This window comes from Neoarius graeffei, chromosome 21 (assembly GCF_027579695.1).
Source record: "Neoarius graeffei isolate fNeoGra1 chromosome 21, fNeoGra1.pri, whole genome shotgun sequence".
NCBI classification, from domain to species: Eukaryota; Metazoa; Chordata; class Actinopteri; order Siluriformes; family Ariidae; genus Neoarius; species Neoarius graeffei.
Window position 1 is genome coordinate 50,343,799 of NC_083589.1, and position 21,036 is coordinate 50,364,834.

At 41.1% G+C, this 21,036-nt stretch overlaps 1 protein-coding gene across 2 annotated transcripts in view; it reads right to left on the bottom strand.

Moving 5' to 3' along the window:
* mettl25 (methyltransferase like 25) overlaps nucleotides 1-21,036 on the bottom strand; it is a 36,688-nt gene that overhangs the window by 13,843 nt on the left and 1,809 nt on the right. For both annotated transcript variants that reach the window (XR_009651015.1, XM_060903314.1), the window contains exons 2-5: nucleotides 14,760-14,918; nucleotides 11,376-11,494; nucleotides 8,414-9,070; nucleotides 4,357-4,504 (exon numbers count right to left, since the gene is read on the bottom strand). Coding sequence is in view for 1 of the 2 variants with exons in the window: in XM_060903314.1 (XP_060759297.1) it covers nucleotides 4,357-4,504; nucleotides 8,414-9,070; nucleotides 11,376-11,494; nucleotides 14,760-14,918 (1,083 nt within the window). In the remaining variant the exon portion in view is untranslated. The remainder of the gene's footprint in view (nucleotides 1-4,356; nucleotides 4,505-8,413; nucleotides 9,071-11,375; nucleotides 11,495-14,759; nucleotides 14,919-21,036) is intronic.

Genomic DNA, 21,036 nt, shown 5'->3' on the forward strand with positions numbered 1-21,036 from the left:
CAAGAGTTGTAGAGGTCGTCTAAGGTGGGGAGAGGGTGGCTGACGATTTTCTGCGCTGTCTTAACCACTCTCTGCAGCCTCTTCCTGTCTGCTTCAGTGCAGCCGGCATACCACACAGAGATGCAGTACATCAGCAGGCTCTCAATGAAGGATCTGTAGAAGGTCTCCAGCAGCTTACTATCCAGGTTGTTCTTTCTGAGCACCCTCAGGAAGTGTAGTCTTTGCTGAGCCTTCTTGATGATTGCCGTAGCGTTTGCAGACCAGGAGAGGTCTGCAGAGATAAGGGTGCCGAGATACCTGAAGGTGTTGACCCTCTCTACAGTTGCCGTTGATGTAAAGGGGGTTGAGGTCAGCCCTGTTCTTCCTGAAGCCAACAATAATTTCTTTAGTTTTTGAGGTGTTCAGTAGCAGATTGTTTGTTGAACACCACTCTGTCAACCTCAGGACCTCGTTCCTGTAGTTCACCTCATTGCCTCCTGAGATCAGCCCAACCACAGTGGTCTCATTGGCAAATTTAACGATGGTGTTTCCAGGGTAGGCAGGAGTGCAGTCGTGTGTGTAAAGAGAATAGAGTAGGGGGCTCAGCACACAGCCCTGGGGAGAGCCGGTGCTGAGTGTGCAGGAGGAGGAAAAGCGAAGGCCAAGTTTCACTGTTTGGGGACATTTGTCAGAAAGTCCTTTATCCAGGAACAGGTGAGTGAGGGAAGGCCCAAGTCCAACAGCTTGACAACTAGTATGTCTGGGATGATGGTGTTAAAAGCCAAGCTGTAGTCTACGAAGAGCATTCTCACATAACTCTCTTGCTGCTCCAGGTGGCATAGGGCAGTGTGCAGAGCTGCGACTATGGCATCTTCAGTAGATCTGTTTGCACAGTAGGCACACTGATGTAGGTCAAAGCTGGGAGGGAGACATGCTTTGATATGATGTTGAACCAGCCTCTCAAAGCACTTTGTGATGACAGGTGTGAGAGCGACTGGGCGATAGTCCTTGAGGCTGTCTATGGTAGGTTTCTTTGGAACAGGGATGATTGTGGATGATTTCAGGCAGTATGGGATGACAGCTTGTGACAGGGAGAGGTTGAAGATGGAAGTGAAAATTCTTGAGAGCTGGTCAGCACATGCCTTGAGCACCTTCCCCGGCACTCCATCTGGACCAGCAGCTTTCCTGGGGTTCACTGCCCTAAGCACCCGCCTCACGTCATGCTCCTCGACAGTCTGTTGCTGCCTTTATGTGAAACCGTCTCCGCTACTGCGTTGGATTAACGCTACTGCTCAACTGGCCCCTTTTAGTTAACAGGCTACAGATAAAAAAAAAAACCTTGTTCATCGCTCAGCAAGCCCTGCCCACTATCAACAGGGCAAATAACATGAGAGAGGGTTAACACTAGCTAGTTCATTGCTCATCAAGCCCCGCTATCAACAGAGCAATGAACATAGCATGTCATTTCCTTCTCTGGGTGGAGTCTTACCAAATGACGATTGAAGTTCGAGGTTGTCCCTGTCGTCTCCTCGATAGTTCTTCTACATACGGAACACATAGCAGTGCATTTTTCCCACTGTACGAGAAGTCTGTATAATCAAAGTGGACAATCCTAGGGGCTTCTCTCCAGGCATTTTAGCACCATTAACATTAGTTTGTTCCTGAACATGACGTATGAACAGGTGAATGTGCATTCTCTTGCACCAAATTAGTATAAAAATCAATGTAGATACAAAAATCTTATGCCAAATTATTATGGCATGTTACAAAAAAAAAAAAAATCAAGAAAAAATCTGAGTCCTCGGCTCTAATTTATGAGTCCGAATGCAGTTAATGCATGAATCCAAGTCCGAGGCATCAGTGCTCAAGTCCAAGTCAAGTCATGAGTCCTTAAAATTAGGGAACGAGTCGGACTCGAGTCCGATTCCTGAACTTGAGTACAACCCTGATTCCAAAAAAGTTGGGACAAAGTACAAATTGTAAATTAAAATGGAATGCAATGATGTGGAAGTTTCAAAATTCCATATTTTATTCAGAATAGAACATAGATGACATATCAAATGTTTAAACTGAGAATATGCATCATTTAAAGAGAAAAATTAGGTGGTTTTAAATTTCATGACAACACCACATCTCAAAAAGGTTGGGACAAGGCCATGTTTACCACTGTGAGACATCCCCTTTTCTCTTTACAACAGTCTGTAAACGTCTGGGGACTGAGGAGACAAGTTGCTCAAGTTTAGGGATAGGAATGTTAACCCATTCTTGTCTAATGTAGGATTCTAGTTGCTCAACTGCCTTAGGTCTTTTTTGTCGTATCTTCCATTTTATGATGCGCCAAATGTTTTCTATGGGTGAAAGATCTGGACTGCAGGTTGGCCAGTTCAGTACCCGGACCCTTCTTTTACACAGCCATGATGCTGTAATTGATGCAGTGTGTGGTTTGGCATTGTCATGTTGGAAAATGCAAGGTCTTCCCTGAAAGAGACGTCATCTGGATGGGAGCATATGTTGCTCTAGAACCTGGATATACCTTTCAGCATTGATGGTGTCTTTCCAGATGTGTAAGCTGCCCATGCCACATGCACTAATGCAACTCCATACCATCAGAGATCCAGGCTTCTGAACTGAGCACTGATAACAACTTGGGTCATCCTTCTCCTCTTTAGTCCGAATGACACGGCGTCCCTGATTTCCATAAGGAACTTCAAATTTTGATTCGTCTGACCACAGAACAGTTTTCCACTTTGCCACAGTCCATTTTAAATGAGCCTTGGCCCAGAGAAGACGTCTGCGCTTCTGGATCATGTTTAGATACGGCTTCTTCTTTGAACTATAGAGTTTTAGCTGGCAACGGCGGATGGCACGGTGAATTGTGTTCACAGATAATGTTCTCTGGAAATATTCCTGAGCCCATTTTGTGATTTCCAATACAGAAGCATACCTGTATGTGATGCAGTGCCGTCTAAGGGCCCGAAGATCACGGGCACCCAGTATGGTTTTCCGGCCTTGACCCTTACGCACAGAGATTCTTCCAGATTCTCTGAATCTTTTGATGATATTATGCACCGTAGATGATAATATGTTCAAACTCTTTGCAATTTTACACTGTCGAACTCCTTTCTGATATTGCTCCACTATTTGTCGGCGCAGAATTAGGGGGATTGGTGATCCTCTTCCCATCTTTACTTCTGAGAGCCGCTGCCACTCCAAGATGCTCTTTTTATACCCAGTCATGTTAATGACCTATTGCCAATTGACCTAATGAGTTGCAATTTGGTCCTCCAGCTGTTCCTTTTTTGTACCTTTAACTTTTCCAGCCTCTTATTGCCCCATCCCAACTTTTTTGAGATGTGTTGCTGTCATGAAATTTCAAATGAGCCAATATTTGGCATGAAATTTCAAAATGTCTCGCTTTCAACATTTGATATGTTGTCTATGTTCTATTGTGAATACAATATCAGTTTTTGAGATTTGTAAATTATTGCATTCCGTTTTTATTTACAATTTGTACTTTGTCCCAACTTTTTTGGAATTGGGGTTGTACTACAAGCCTCGGTATTTGAGCACAGAGACACCAAACCACACTATCCACCAAATTGGATATTTTCTGGTATGAGCTGCATTTCAAACCATAACATTATTATACAACTCCTTTACTTGTGCATGAATCTCATTAAACCCCAGAACAACTGGAGACGCTTCATAAGGTTAGGAATAGCAGGAATGTGAGCCCAACATCATAGAACTGCTCTCATTAATTCTGTTTTCACTCGCTCGGTTGTTGCTGTTGGCTCTTCTAAAGCTGGACTCTGATTGTAGGGAAGTAGTGTTAGTTGAGACAAAGCTGCTAACGACAGGATTTCTCTCAGTGTAAGAGCCTGCCTTTACTAACAGCTTTTTTTTTGACGTAGGAGACAACTTGACTAATCCAATGCAAGATTGCCACTGAATTGGGTTTAGGAATACACAACCTGTTCCTAGGAACCGTAAGACTGTTTCAGAGATGTCTGCTTAGGTTTGTGTTTCTATCTAACCAGTTTTGTCTATGTTATTATCACATGTAATGTCTATAAGCACAATAAGAGCTCAACAAGAGAGTCAGATTCCTCGTATACTCTAAAGCATGAATGTTCAGGAGACAGCACTTCAAAAAGATTGTATTTGCCTGAAAAGACAGTTGGATAATTAGTGAGAAAAAGGACCAGTTCTCTTCTTTTCAAACCCTGCATCAGGCATTTCAACATAATTAGATATCATAAATCATGGAGTTGGTCACGATCACTGGATCACAGCCACTTGGCTCCTGAAATAACTGCAATGCCGCATGATTGGAATCAACTGTGTGTGTGTGAGAGTAGCTGGGAGTGCACTCACCCTGTGCATCTTCATCAAACTCCTCAGAGAGGAGATGGTAGCAACAGCCTACGCTGCACACGGCCTGAAGCTCCTGTTTGGCCTCGAACATGCGCAGTGTGCTGGGAGCTAGATCTCCACACGTATGCAAGCCCACCATGACCGCATCCTGGAAGAGAGACATACAGTATCTCCTGACTTCACATAAACCACACCATGATCATTTATTAGAATAACTGCAGGCTACCTTACTGCTATATCACATCAGAAAGCAGTTTCTGGTGTTTATTTGGATCTTATTGCTGGTTGTCTAAAATATTACACTTCCAGCGGAGTGATCAGACGGATAACACAGATAAGCAGCTATCGCCTTTGATACAGTATATGCCATGCAACCCCAATTGTCATCTGACTTCAAAATAATTCAAGAATTCTGATTATGAATTTGTGGTGAAATGGGAAGCGTTGCCATCTCACAGCTCCATGATCGATACTAAAAGCTGATATATATTTTTTTTAAAAACATGAATTGGACTGAAATTGAAATCTCATTATATGGGCATTCATTTTACTCTAAGGAACAAATCAGGGGTGGGTTTCCCAAAAGCCTCTTAATGCAAAGAGCATCTTAACTAGGAGAGAGAGTGTTCATTGTGCTGCTCGCTCTACCATTGAAGGGCAATTCCACGAGTAACTGACGCAACATTCAGAGGGTTTAAAATTAAACTGTGTGGCTATTATAGAAAGAGCAAACTCAAACAAATGTATGATGACTTAAGGCCCAAAGGCCATCTTGGACAACACAGAGTTTTTCCAGATATGAATAATTTATTTAGTGGCATGCGGATAACATCGGTAACTGACGCGACTTGGAGAATTCGACAACAGTGAACACGCAAGTACAAACGCCAATTTCTGTGAAACTTGCTGCAATTTTATTAACATTTTTTCCAACTTTGCTTTTAACATGCCAAAGTATACAATGAAAAAAATAAACTATGAAAAATGTTTAGAACTGACAGTTGAGATCATGGAACGTACAGTAACTGACGGAACATTCTCGGTAACTGACGCAACACTTTCCAAATTTACATATGATTTGATGTACAGAGAGAGATGAAACGTGGTAATTTTCTCTTTCTTAGTCATAATATCAATCAGTGAACAAAGCTACTTGTTAGATCTAAAAGGCCCCAAAGCTGTGATAATTACTCAGTGGAATCAATTTTTTCATGGAAATGTAAAGAATAAGGTCCATTTGATATAAAACACAGTTTAACTTACCTGATTAGGACTTTTGACAGCAGTTTGAGTGCTTCTTTGTGTCTATTAGTTTTGGGTTTAAAGTACGTGCTTGGATCTGCCGATTTCAAAATGGCCGCCAGTCATGTGACATGAGTTCAGCACAAAAATACTGACTGCAAGTGAATGAACCAATCATTACTAATAATAACCCAATCAAATTTAATACCATATATACTACCATTCAAAAGTTTGGGGTCACCCAGACAATTTTGTGTTTTCCATGAAAAGTCACACTTTTATTTACCACCATAAGTTGTAAAATGAATAGAAAATATAGTCAAGACATTTTTCTGGCCATTTTGAGCATTTAATCGACCCCACAAATGTGATGCTCCAGAAACTCAATCTGCTCAAAGGAAGGTCAGTTTTATAGCTTCTCTAAAGAGCTAAACTGTTTTCAGCTGTGCTAACATGATTGTACAAGGGTTTTCTAATCATCCATTAGCCTTCTGAGGCAATGAGCAAACACATTGTACCATTAGAACACTGGAGTGAGAGTTGCTGGAAATGGGCCTCTATACACCTATGGAGATATTGCACCAAAACCCAGACATTTGCAGCTAGAATAGTCATTTACCACATTAGCAATGTATAGAGTGGATTTCTGATTAGTTTAAAGTGATCTTCATTGAAAAGAACAGTGCTTTTCTTTCAAAAATAAGGACATTTCAAAGTGACCCCAAACTTTTGAACGGTAGTGTATACAAAATGAGTTTTCACCCCTTGGGTTGACCATTTCGTGGAATTGCTCTTAACGATGACCTTTGTGCTACGATGCTTTTGGGAAACTGAGGCCAGATTATTTGGTAAATGTAGCTTGATATAGTAGATAATTTGGCGCATCAGTCCTTGATATGATTCTACCCTATTTAAAGGGATCACTTTGCCACACACACACACACTTTCTGTAGATACTGTAAAAAAAAAAAGAAAAAAGAGAGAGATTTTGCAGCACAAGATCTCATGTCTGATCCAGTCTCTGTCGGTAACCCTCTGCTACAGCTGAGCAAGCACACTTTGCATTTCTCTGTGGAAATGCAGTCTAGTTCCAGCTTGTGCTTTCTTTTTAGCATCATTGTGGCAGTTATATGATACACAATGAGGCACACTTATTTAAAAACTGATAAATTCAGTAAAAATACTTGTAAAACTTCGATGTAAACAGAGATTATAAACATCTGAGTTGCTCCAAGCGACCGCTACCTGACGTCATCAGATACGTCACCACCGCAGGAAACCCATCTGACATTTTAAAGAAAATTCATTTTTCTCAAACGCTATTTGGTCTCTGAAAATGAAAGTTTGATTTTTGAAATCTGTGACTACTTTTACTTAAAATAAGTTTGAGAAGAAATCCGCTGGAGGATCCCTTTAAAGGTCCCATGGCATGAAATTTTCACTTTCTGAGGTTTTTTAACATTAAAATGAGTTCCTCTGACCTTCTTAAGTCACCCCAGTGGCTAGAAATTTCATAATGTGTAAACCAAACTATGCCCAACATTTGAGAATGGCGCGTCAAAACGGCGCGTTGATAAGCTCTTCCCTTTACTACGTCAGCAAGGGAGATGATCCCCACGCCCCCCCCCTCTGAATTCCCACCCACTGTATGGATTGCCCGCCCAGTTGTAGTGAGGAGACCATAGAGGACACAACAACATGGCATCACCTAAGTGAGCGAAACATGGAAATTGCGTTGTACATGGATGTGACAACACAGAAAAGAGTCTGTTTTTACTGCCGACGGGAGAGCCCCTGAAGACGCAGTGGCTTAATTTTATTTACTTCAATAATACGCCGTCGAGTCTACCTAAGATGGTGTATGTTTGTCGGAAGCATTTTCCTGAGGAATGTTTCCACAACTTGGGACAGTACAGGGCAGGTTTTGCACATCAACTGTCACTGAAGCCTGGGTCCGTACCAAGCATCCCTGCCGCATCAGCAACAAACACCGAACAAGTAAGTGTATAACTGGTCGTTTTGCCGTGTTTTAAAATCGGTGCGTTAGCCTAGCAATGGCTACATTAGCTGTGCAGCTAACCGCTTCCTGCAGTTAGCCAGGTAATCTGCGCTACAAAACTACAGAGCATGCAGCATGCTCTGTTAAACTGAGTTTAGTATGGAAATTGACTGTAACTTATGAGCTTATGTTTCACTATTGCTCCGCAATGCATGTCTTCTGTTGGATAAGCGATATGTTGTTGTAGTTGCTGCTTCTATCCTCTTTGGTTATGGAGTGCGTGTTCAAGCCTAGGGTATTATACGTTCGTAAACTACCACTCCGAACACTCTCACTCTCTGTTCTCTGTGTCACGTTGAGTTTACGAAAGGAGTCCGAGGGAGAACGGGGTTTTGTCTTAGCAGCGTGGCTACAGGCGCTGATAGCAGCGAGTATGTGTGTGCGCAGCTTGGTCAAGCCCCTCCCCCTCCCCCATGGCCCGCCCCCACCCTCTACCCTTCCCCGCCTCCTGCTTCTCATCAGCAAAACGACGCACTGGGAAAAGCGCTGAAATGGGGCTTTCTCCCAGGAGGCTATATTTACGTGCCGAGGGTTCATTTCGAGAAAGGCTGCGGATATAACATCCGGAAGCCTCCACGAGCCCGTTTAAAGCATCAACAAACCACCATGCCATGGGACCTTTAAGCAATTACAATTCGGTTTTGCAAAACCTCATTGTGCTGAGCGTGAGCTTGACCTGTTAATCTCTGAATCTAAATAATGTTAAAAAAAGAAGTTGTCCATGCTCAGCGTGGTGCAGTATTGTTCACCCCTCACCTCCAGCTCTGTAATCAGTGTGCTGAGCTCTGTTTCTGCTGTCACGTAAGATGTCAGAGGTGAGTACAGGTTTTTGGGGTCACTGTTGCCTTTTCCATGCCGTGCCTTCCTCTCGAGGTTCTCTCTCTTCCTCCTCTCTCTCTCCTCCGCACTCAGCTGGCTGGGGGAAACCCGACAGGAGGCTTGCTCCACAACTTCAGGTGCTAACGTTGTGAAAAAAGGGTTCTCGAAATCATCATTTGTTGATTCTGATCCTATGGAGCCACTCAAGGCAGAGAGAGCATCCGTGTCCAGATGTGTTGAAGAAGAGCACTGCGCTTCAGTCATGTGATTATTTCTGTCGATTGTGGCATGCGTTTTCATTTCTCTCTCTTCTGCGCCATCGTCCTCCTCTCTGGATCTCTGATGGCTTTGCATTCTCTCTTCTTGTTCATCATCATCATCTTTCTTATCTCTCATTTCTTTATTTAGAACTTCCTGGTTACTCCTGACTTTCCAGTGCTTTTGGTAAGCTCTGGAAAACTTCTTTAGTTTCCTGTTCCTCTCCTGAGCACCACGCGTGTTTGTGCTGGAGCAGTCGATGCCAAACACCTCCAGGTTGTACTGCATGGAGAGGAAAGAGCACAGGTAACCTTTACCTGAGCCCACATCTATAACCTGAGAAAGAGAGAGGACATAAGGAAGTAGTAAGCACCTTTTCATACCAGCCCCAGAATAAATTCTGGGATCACTTGTTTGTTTGCTTATTAATTTTATATGTCTCTTCTGTTGTATGAAAAATATTTGGAAATTAAGAATTAATCGATAACCTTCACTGTTCTCAACAGAGGTGCCGACTCTGGCAAAACAGAAAGCCTGAGCAGGCAGAGAGAAAAAAAAAACAGAACAAAAACAATCACAGGTCAAATTTCAGTTAGATAAATTCAACACCGCTACCAGGAGCAAATATGTGTCTTTCACATTCCACAGCTTTTTTTTTTTACGCTGGGTGAATTTTATTGTCTTTGTTCTGGCTGAAAAGAACAAAAGTGTAGGTTTCAGTCATACACTATACTGCACGGGCAATTGCTCTAAGACAACGAGGGAGACTCAGCCTCCTCTAAAAATGCCCTTATAACTTTAATGTGTGCGTGAGTTTCTCCCCCTCGTGACAGCGCGATGCAGCCCAGCCTCAGTGGACTTGAATGGCATTTGGGAGCTCTGCGCTTTTCAATCTCAAAATGCAAGACGATTATCGGACAAATACTGCGAAAATGCCCGCCTACGGACTCCCACGGACTCCCAGCCTCAGTGGACTTCAATGGCATTTGGGAGCTCTGCGCTTTTCAATCTCAAAATGCAAGACGGTTATTGGACAAATACTGCGAAAACGCCCGCCTACGGACTCCGAGCCTCACATGGGAGGGACATGGCAGGTTCCGCGAAGAGACTGGTGATTGGTGAAAGCGGCCGGATATTTTCTTTGATGGACAGCTCGTTTCAAATATAGACAGGCAGCGGTGAATTTCAGTTCAGTCCCATGCGGATTCACAAGTGGTGTGGTGTATTGTAAGAGATCGGCTTACATTTTGATTTCATTCATTACATACAGTTTCTACCAGCTTTTTTAGTTTGTATACATTTTCATTGTAAATAAAGTGTAAATATAGTGTTGTCAAGTTTGCTATCTTAGTTCCAGAAATTTCGTTTATTTGAGTGACTGAACTTGAGGGGGCTAGTCAGCTAGCAAGAAAGCTGCGCACGGATGCCAAGCATTGTTGATTTAATTTTGGCGAAGCCATTTGCCAGTCTTCCTTTCGAGGAAAAAATTAAAATTAAAGAGCAGGGTAGACCAACGCCTCAAATTGACTTGGTGAAAAAGGTAGGGAATAATACTCGTTCCTTTCAGTTCTCCTGGTACGAGAAAGTGAATTGGCTAACAGCAAGTGACCCACATCAACAACAGTAAATAGGCTACTTTAGTAATATGTCATGGATGGACCAAAAATATAGAATCTATTTAAAATGTTTATGCTGAGTATATTATATTGGAATATATATTTTTCTGGATATGAATTAAACACAGCTACAATTTGTAAAACATTTTTAAACAAAAACACAGCCAAGAACATTTCACACTACAGACCTGGATTAAAAGTGAAGGGTTATCAAAATTGTCAATAAAACATTTCTCAGTCAAAATAAGTAAAATATAGGGAAAGTGTCATTGAATGAAATGTGTGGCACCCAGCTCTATGTTTGGCTCCCCAAGGTCAGTGCTTGTGCCTATTCCAGAACACTCTGCTGTTACTGCTGAGGTTCCTGACAAAGAGCTGCTTTCAATAATGATCAATTTTTAAACAACATGCCACAATTTTAAAATATAAAATGTTCAAATATACCCCCCCCAACACCACCATCATGTATATTGGACAGTAGGCTAATGGGCCAAAAGAACCTGTTATTTCACAGTTTGTGACCCTGCCAACAATCAGCCAGATCAGAGGCAAGAGTATGGGCAAAATTTATGTTTTTTCTTTTAAAATCTGGAAATATCGTAACCAACCAGCCTCCCCTGTTTGAAAGACTACCAGCCGCCACTGCTATACTGCCATAGCAAAGGGTTTGCAAAAAAATTGCAAATGCTTTGGATCAACCCTAAATGTTGGCACCTCTGTTCATAATAAAATATATTTCTAATTTGACCTGCTAAAAAATGTATACAGCATGTTGTAGTGACGTCCGAATGTCATCATTACGGCAAAGTGAGAACGACTTCAGTATCTTTCGCATCCATGCTGCTGTGAAATCTGAAACTTCAACTAATCACATTATTGGCTGCCAAGGCCTGTGATCTCTTTCACACCGAGTAAGGACTGCACCCGTGTTCACTTGGCGTAAACCCCAGACCACCGATTTCAGACAGGCCAGACATTCCTGGGGCCAATTTTTGGGACTGTCCTAATTACAAGATGTTTCTTACCTGTTTGACTTTGCAGCATCTGGATAAAGCAGCCACCACTTCAGCCATAGCTGGCACCTCATGAGCCTTCTTAGAGTTCATGAACTCATCAGGTAGCAGAGGTCCACATGACGTCCCATCTGGATTAAGTGCAGCATATTATATAACTTATTTGCTGAAGGTGAAGTGAATATCAGTGAATAATAACTGAGACGAAGGCAAGTTTATTATTTAAATAATATTGGCTGGCTTTTTTTTTGTGCTATATCGAATACCAGTATATTCCATTCAGATAGCATGATACTGAAGGAGTCAAAGACGAGTTCAATATCATGCTAACTGAATGGAATATATCTGATATACCACGATAAAAAAGCCAGTCAATATTATTATTATTATTATTATTATTATTATTATACATACATTATTATATTATACATATATTATTATATATTTTATGTCCCCGACATGTGATGTCATGTTGTCTTGACAACCATGCAATATCGTAAACCATATTGAACGCTCATTCTCCATTGAGTAGAGTGACGTAATAAACGTAGGATAAGCGATATGCTAACAATATTGCATGCTATCAAACCAAATGAACGAAACCCGCTAGAAGGAAACAGAATTATATTCTTTTATTCCATGGAAAAAGTGTCCTGTATGGATAATATATATATATATATATATATATATATATATATATATATATATATATATTATTTACCAGCTGGGAGATCCGTATCGTGAAATCCCGTGACCGAGGTCTTGAAAATACTGATCGAGGCCTCTGGGCCGAGGTCACGGTATTTCATGATACTAGAGATGAAAGTGGAGCAAAGAAAAAAAACCCTCAACTTTTGAAAGTCAAACTAAGATATGGGGGGGGGGGGAACGTCCCCCGAAAATATTTTAATAACATAACACGCAAAACCCTGCATTCTAGTGCATTTTAGTACTTATTTTCACTAAAACAAGTTATAACTTTTAAGCCTTTTTCTTTCATGTACATTAATGATTAACATGTCAAAAATATCAAATTTATTTCCCCTAGTTAATGAGTAGTTTTCAGGAGTGCATTTAGAAAACGCGGTGATTTTCCTGCTACACAATTCATTACTTTGAAAAAAATCAGACAGTTGAAGGTAAACTCAGCAAAATCCCTAAACAGTTCTGTTAAAAAGTAAAGGTCTGTTAGAGTTTCTAAAGCTTTCAGGTTTCAATGTTGGGGACATTGAGCCTCGTTTATCAATCTTTTAGTAGAGTTGTGCGTTTGCAGAAGCTAAAGTGAACTAAACATTTCCAATTCATATTTATGCGAGTTGAAGCCAATTGTTGACATTAGTTCGTATTGTCTGTAAATTTAAACACGCCAATGAATACCAAATTTCTCATGTAAATCAGGGGCGTTGCTAGGATTTTTCAAGGGGGAGGAGTCACACACTGACTGGCAGTCTGAGTGCATTATGTAACAAAAAATAATTACCATTGCTAGTTTTAGGCAGCTTAGAAACCGGCTCTTCCATTATTGCTGTTTCTTCCACGTTTTCTTGATGTCGTGTTCTAGAAACGGCACTAAAACTTAGCTTCGAAACCACAAAATGCAACTTTGATGGAAAAATACAGAATAAATCACTTACCTCTCTTCACATCGAAAGAAGGAGGAAAGTTTTGCTTGTTTTGACATGGCGAATTATTAACACAAGAGGAAATACTCGTAATTTGCAACTAAAAAGACTGCAGCTACACTGGCAGCTTGAACATGCTTTCTACTGCGATTGTGTTGCGCTTGCGCAGAACGGTGTCAGTCCTGCGCACCTTAGCTCATGCGAGCTCTGGCACGCGCGCCGTTAACAAAGAACACCTGTCTTTAATCAATGAACTATGTTTGGGCTATTTAAGGACCGCGCCCATGCAAGGACGATGCGAAAATGGTTAGAACAAGTAGGTAAAGAAGGAGACATTCATAACATTCTGAAAGAGGAGGGAATGAAGGGAAAGAGTATTAAAGCCTTTATGACGTATCTGACAGACACTAGACTAATGGGAAGAATTTAGTTCCATACACTTTCCTAATCCCCTTATATAATTTTTTTTTCTCTATCATGCCAAAGACTTGACCTGACCAACTCACACACTCCTATACAGTAGGTGGCGATATACAATTAAATATTGTGAAACGCCATTAATCAAAAGAAGAAGAAGAAGGAGGACGATGCGAAGTATTACGCCGCGTCTAGGAACGCGAAAAATCCAAAAAATAAATTTCTCCATTCGGAAAACCGGAGATTTTCAAGAGTTTTGTCAAATATCCAGATTTCCGGGTAAATCCGGAAGACTTTCATCCCTGATGATACGGGCTGACCTTAAGCTGGTAAATAATATAATTTTTTTTTCTTTACCAAATTCTAACAGAAAATCAGAGTGCCCGAAAGGGAAAACAAAGCCAAGGCGAGCCGGCATTTTGAATCCTCATTCACGGCTGTAATGCAAATGGCTTCCTCCTCGGTATACAAGTGCACTTCCATGGCAGGAAAAAAAACCTACATTTTGCCACCTATGTAGTCCCCTATTTATACAAAATTGAGTTATTCAGGATTCAGCCATGTTTTTGCTCGGTGTTAGCAACAGTTACAGGTTTTCACCTTTCTCTTGAAATGTTTTCAATATTTGGTCTTCATCAGGGTAGTAAAACTCGCTTTCGCTGTGAACACTGTCGTTATCGCTATCCATGCTGTAAAATTAATGCTATTATACTGGGAAATGCGAAAATAAATGTTACCAAAAATTGCTACTATGTTTGTTGTTGTGAACGAGCGAATCACCAAAGGTCCGTAACCGGGGTCCGTATGGTAGGATTCCGGACCACTTGCAAGCCAATCAGAGCGCAAGATTTGATGGAAACCGGACCGCGAAAAAAATAATCAATCACTGATATTCACTGAGCCTGAGGCAGATAATTAATTTTGTATAAATACACAGGTGATTTATTTTAAAAAATTTTACTAAAAATATTAATTTATTTCAAACTTCAAAAGTTAAAGGTAATAAAGGCACGGCACAGACTTGTGTCACTTATCTACGCCGAGTCACATAAAATACTTTGTTTTGAAATAGATAAAATAAATCACAATTCAGCCTTAACTTTCAATAGTTTTAGACCAAACTTCGTAGCATATTTAGTGCTTTTTGGAATAGTATTTTCTTTCATAATTCCTCACTTATGGCGTCAAAGCAATTGGAAGCCATTTTGCCGAGTCGCTCGAGGTGATTATCAAGAAATAATCCAAATTTCTCAACCAATCAGCGTGCGAGATTTCTTATAATCACCTGTGCATTTATACCATATATACAAAAATCCCAAACTGACAATTTATGTTGAAATTCTATGAGCAGACTAACCTTGAGTGTCTCTGCCCAAAACTCTCAGCGTGTCCATCAGTGTCTGCCGCTGCACACAGACTCCCAGGCCTGGCAGAGAGTGAGCTTCAGCCGCCCTCAGCAGAGCCGACACATCCACCAGCTTCTTACTGGCATCGCAGAACCCGAAACTCATGTTCACTTTAAAATCAACACATTAAAAAAGAAACACAGAGATCAAATAACCATCTTAGAGTCAGGAAACTGAAAATTAGATCACAATACTTGTTACTAATAGATAATAACACATTACTAATAGTGACAAAATGCCACTATAACAGGGGTTTTCAAAGTGTGGGAGAGTCAGCCCCCCCTCAGAGAGCAAATAAACAACAGCGCCCCCCCACACACAATTTTTGTTGTTGCTATACTTAATGTTCCATTCGTATTAAAAAAAATGGCTGTTGTACACATTTTTATTTTTTCTTTTACACATTTTAAACATCTGTGCTTTTTTAAAATATCTTTTTTTACACATTTTAAACATCTGTGCTTTTTGAAAACATCTTTTTTTACACATTTAAAACATATGAGCTTTATTAAAACATCTTTTTTTACACATTTTAAACATCTGTGCTTTTTTAAAATATCTTTTTACACATTTTAAACATCTGTGCTTTTTGAAAACATCTTTTTTTTACACATTTAAAACATGAGCTTTATTAAAACATCTTTTTTTACACATTTTATACATCTGTGCTTTTTTAAAATATCTTTTTTTACACATTTTAAACATCTGTGCTTTTTGAAAACATCTTTTTTTACACATTTAAAACATATGAGCTTTATTAAAACATCTTTTTTTACACATTTTATACATCTGTGCTTTTTTAAAATATCTTTTTTTACACATTTTAAACATCTGTGCTTTTTTAAAATATCTTTTTTTACACATTTTAAACATCTGTGCTTTTTGAAAACATCTTTTTTTACACATTTAAAACATATGAGCTTTATTAAAACATCTTTTTTACACATTTTAAACATCTGTGCTTTTTTAAAATATCTTTTTTTACACATTTTAAACATCTGTGCTTTTTGAAAACATCTTTTTTTACACATTTAAAACATATGAGCTTTATTAAAAGATCTTTTTTACACATTTTAAACATCTGTGCTTTTTTAAAATATCTTTTTTTTACACATTTTAAACATCTGTGCTTTTTGAAAACATCTTTTTTTACACATTTAAAACATATGAGCTTTATTAAAACATCTTTTTTTTACACATTTTAAACATCTCATAGCATCGTTAGCTAGCACCTCTTGGCAGACAACACACTGTGGCAGTGGAGCATCTTCAGATCCAGTCCATGAAAATCCAAACTTTAAATAATCGTGGTCATACTTCTTTCTTTTTTTGCTTGGCCCAGACTCTGTCTCCTCACTCACTGTAGCTTTAGGTACTAAAAATCGCTCCAGAAGTTCGCTAAATGTCCGCAATAGTAACTTATTCTGGTTTATTTTTCCTCACGTTGCGCCCCCCCGAAGAACTCTGGTGCCCCCTAGGGGAGGCGCGCCCCACACTTTGAAAAGCCCTGCACTATAACAAACATATCAATCACAATACCATCAGCATCTTTAAGTAAGGCATAAAACACTTTTGTGCATGCTGTTTTAGGAAAATAATCAATTATGGAGTGGTGTGCTGTGGAATTAGTGTTACTACCCCAGACTTATTGTTACCAGCTGGTTATTTTTTTTCCCTTTTAATCCAGCAATTTGCCAATGATTACCATTTTGTATTCATTACAGTACAACATGTTGTACTTTTTGTCCATTTATAGTTACATTTAATGACTTAATGCTGTGGAATGCCCATGAGACAGATTCCTGTTGTCACTTATGTTATAGTAGCTCTAAACATTTGTTCCCTTACCTACCAGCCTCTCTAGTTTTGCTGTTGAACTTGGGGGGGGGGGGGGGGGGGGGGGAGTGCAAGAGAAAAAGAAACGACAGCACCAAATCCTCTGTCCTGAAGACTTTCCCAAGCTGGAAAACTGACTGCTGCAAATCACTGACACTCAAGACTCCTTCCATAAATGTTAAATAAACATCTCATCTCATTATCTCTAGCCGCTTTATCCTGTTCTACAGGGTCGCAGGCAAGCTGGAGCCTATCCCAGCTGACTACGGGCGAAAGGTGGGGTACACCCTGGACAAGTCGCCAGGTCATCACAGGGCTGACACATAGACACAGACAACCATTCACACTCACATTCACACCTACGGTCAATTTAGAGTCACCAGTTAACCTAACCTGCATGTCTTTGGACTGTGGGGGAAACCGGAGCACCCGGAGGAAACCCACGCGGACACGGGGAGAACATGCAAACTCTGCACAGAAAGGCCCTCGTCGGCCACCGGGCTCGAACCCGGACCTTCTTGCTGTGAGGCGACAGCGCTAACCACTACACCACCGTGCCGCCTAAATAAACATCTCCTTATAGAAAACCTCACCACATCAACAACTGTACATTTCCTTTGGTAAATAACAATTCAACAAGTTTCTTCTTCTTCTTCTTTTGGCTGCTCCCGATTAGGCGTCGCCACAACGGATCTTTCGTCTCCATTGCTCCCTGTCTTCAGCATCCTTCTCTACCACACCTGCCACTTTCATGTCCTCTCTCACCACATCCATGTATCTCCTCTTTGGCCTTCCTCGTTTTCGTGTGCCTGGCAGCTCCATCCTCAACATTCTCCTTCCAACATGCTCTGCATCTCTTCTCAGGATGTGCCCAGACCATCTCAGTCTCATCTCTCTTAGCTTAATTCCCGAGCTCTCCACATGTGCTTGGGAATTAAGCTAAGGGTCACAAAGATTAGGACTGACTGCACTCAGCCCGGACAATGTCTTTTCGACACCCTTCTCTCTGGCAGGCTTAGGGTCAGAAAGTCACAAACAGCAAGACACCAAAATAGCTTCTTCCCCAGGGCTGGAAAAGCTCTGCTGGAGGCCTGATCCGGACTCGGACTCTCACTCCGCACCTTACTGTGTTTGGTTATGTTGTATAATTACATACTGCAACTTATACTGCTGCTTGTATGCCAATATGCTGCTTTTTAAAAGGTTATGTATATTATTTTATTGATATGCTGCTGTGATCTCAGCCCTCAAACAGTGCTTCGTTGTATAGTAATGTGCAATGACAATAAAGAATTTTTTTTTTTTTGTATAGCGCTTTTAACAATAGACATTGTCCCAAAGCAGCTTTACAGAATCTGAATGACCCAAGACAGCCAATTTTATCCCTAATCTATCCCCAGTGTGCAAGCCCGTGGTGACGGTGGCAAGGAAAAACTCCCTCAGACGACACGAGGAAGAAACCTCGAGAGGAACCAGACCCAAAAGGGAACCCATCCTCATTTGGGCAACAACAGACAGCATGACTATAACATTAACAGTTTTAACATGAAGTCAGTTTCGTTGATGTTATAAACTCTTCATTAATGGAAACTTGAGTGCAAAACTGTTCATGACAACCGCAGTCCTAAAGTTAGCAAGTCAACTGTAGTCCTCAGCCACAAAAGCGTTACTGTAAGTGTCCAGAGCGTCCTCCAAGTGTGACTTTCAACTGTCCATATGGGGCCGTCCTCCACAGGAGCGATGCGATGAGACTCCAACCAGACACAGGGCATCAGGATGGATCAGGCAGGTCCGAGGAGCAGAAGAGGTCAGCGTCTTGATCCCAGGATTGACATGTAACTCAGAGGGACAGATTTTTTTTTTTTGGGGGGGGGGGATCTATGTGCTGTCCCTCTGATGTGCTCGTTCCTTATCCTGTCCAACCTCGTCACTCCCATCGTAAACCTTAACATCCTCAACTCCGCCACCTCCAACTTTGCCTCCTGTCTCTTCGTTAAGGGTACGGTCTCCAATCCATACCAGAGGTGGACAGTAACGAAGTACATTTACTTGAGTACTGTACTTAAGTACACTTTTTGAGTATCTGTACTTTACTTGAGTATTATTTTTTTTGGAAACTTATGACTTTAACTTCACTACATTTGAAAGGCAACTATCGTACTTTTCACTCCACTACATTTCTATCAAGGTCCTCATTACTATGAAGCAACTTTGAAAGTGGATGTTTTTTTCTTTTCTTTTCTAAAACGTGATTGGGTTTTTTTGCAGCTGACACTGAGACAGCCGATCAGTAATCACTAGGGTCACGTCACGTCCATAGACTGTATAAAATCAAGTTCAGTGATTTCTCCGCAGCATTATTTGACCACGATCAGTTGATGGCAGAACGGAAGGAGACGGTTCTTCTGAAGAATGCACGCACCCATGGCCCATGAACCCATGTTTCACTTTTCTGAAAGGATTAAAGATTTGCTTTGTTTTAAATGTTTGCTTTGTTTGCCAAAAACAAACCACATCACGGCCTACAAAAACTCACCATCCAACCTGCGGAAGCATATAAACATTTTATTCCAAGAGAAAGCTTGCAATGAAGTTGTCTGTGCTTTTAGAGCTAGCGATAATGTTGCAATAGCTGTGCAGTCTGGTTAGTCAAATGACTTTCTATGGATTTGCCCGCCAAGTTACCGTCGCTTTGTCCATGGCTAACACTAACACATCGCTAGTTAACTTGGACATTGTTAGTTAGCACGTAAAAATGGAGTTACGCTAACATGAATAACGTTAACTTATCTGAAGTCCCTTCAGAACTATGTTTTAGCATAATCTTGCCAAATAAACAGAATGTAGAAATCTTTCTTTTCTAGTAGCGTTAGCTACCCAATATGATTTTGAGTTTGAAAAGAGTTTGCTAGCATGTCAGGTGGAGTTTCACTGACTAACTAGCTTAACATTAAACCACCATGATGGCACAGCATGCGTTCATTTTGTGAATTCACATTTCTGTCTTTGGTAACGGCATTAGGTTTTGTAAGCGTTGTGGCAATAATACAACGATGTGTTGACAGAAAATGTACTTTTAATACTTAAGTATTTTTAAATGCAAGTACTTCAGTACTTTAACTTTAGTAAAAATTTGACTGGACAACTTTCACTTGTGGGGTGGCATGGTGGTGTAGTGGTTAGCGCTGTCGCCTCACAGCAAGAAGGTCCTGGGTTCGAGCCCCGTGGCTGGCGAGGACCTTTCTGTGTGGAGTTTGCATGTTCTCCCCGTGTCCGCGTGGGTTTCCTCCAGGTACTCTGGTTTCCCCCACAGTCCAAAGACATGCAGGTTAGGTTAACTGGTGACTCTAAATTGACCGTAGGTGTGAATGTGAGTGTGAATGGTTGTCTGTGTCTATGTGTCAGCCCTGTGATGACCTGGCGACTTGTCCAGGGTGTACCCCGCCTTTCGCCCGTAGTCAGCTGGGATAGACTCCAGCTTGCCTGCGACCCTGTAGAAGGATAAAGCGGCTAGAGATAATGAGATGAGATGAGAACTTTCACTTGTATTGGAGTAACATTTGACGAGTGGGATCTGTACTTTGACTAAAGTAATGAAGTTGGGTACTTTGTCCACCTCTGATCCATACATCACAGCTGGTCTCACTACTGTTTTATATAAGACAATTGTATAAGACACAGGGACGTACCTGGGGTGCCCGTGAACCCCCCTTTGTCGGACCATAAATTTTTTCAATAGCTGCATAAGAATATTAGAAAAGCTCTCACTGTAATTTTTCGAACAATTTTTTTTTTTAACCAGATTGTCACCTCAGCCTCATTAGGGTTTCTATAACCCTGTATGGACTTCCTGTGGTTTGGGCGCGAAAACCCAGTTTGTCAGAGTGTGTGTGGGAGAAGCGGATGTAAATGCAGATATGTTAAATTATACACAGTGCGATATGAGCATAAAGTGCGTGAAACGCACACAACAGGCAAACAGTCTGAAACAGCAGGCAAAGTCGTAATCGAGGAAACAGGCAGGAAGTCAGTAGAGGCGCGGACAGAATATCAGAGGCAAAACTATACAAGATCAAGGGACGAGAAACAGGAGTCGAAAAACCAGGAGGTCAACAAGGACAGGAAACAAGGCTCAGTAAGGCACACTAGACGCGGCGTAATACTTCGCATCGTCCTTGCATGGGCGCAGTCCTTAAATAGCCCAAACATAGTTCATTGATTAAAGACAGGTGTTCTTTGTTAACGGCGGAGCTCGTTAGGCACGCGCCCAGTCCGAGGCGTGCCTTCAGGTGCACGAGCCAAGGCGCGCAGGACTGAAACAGTTCTGCGCAAGCGCAACACGATCGCACTAGAAAGCATGGTCAAACTGCCAGTGTAGCTGCAGTCTTTTTA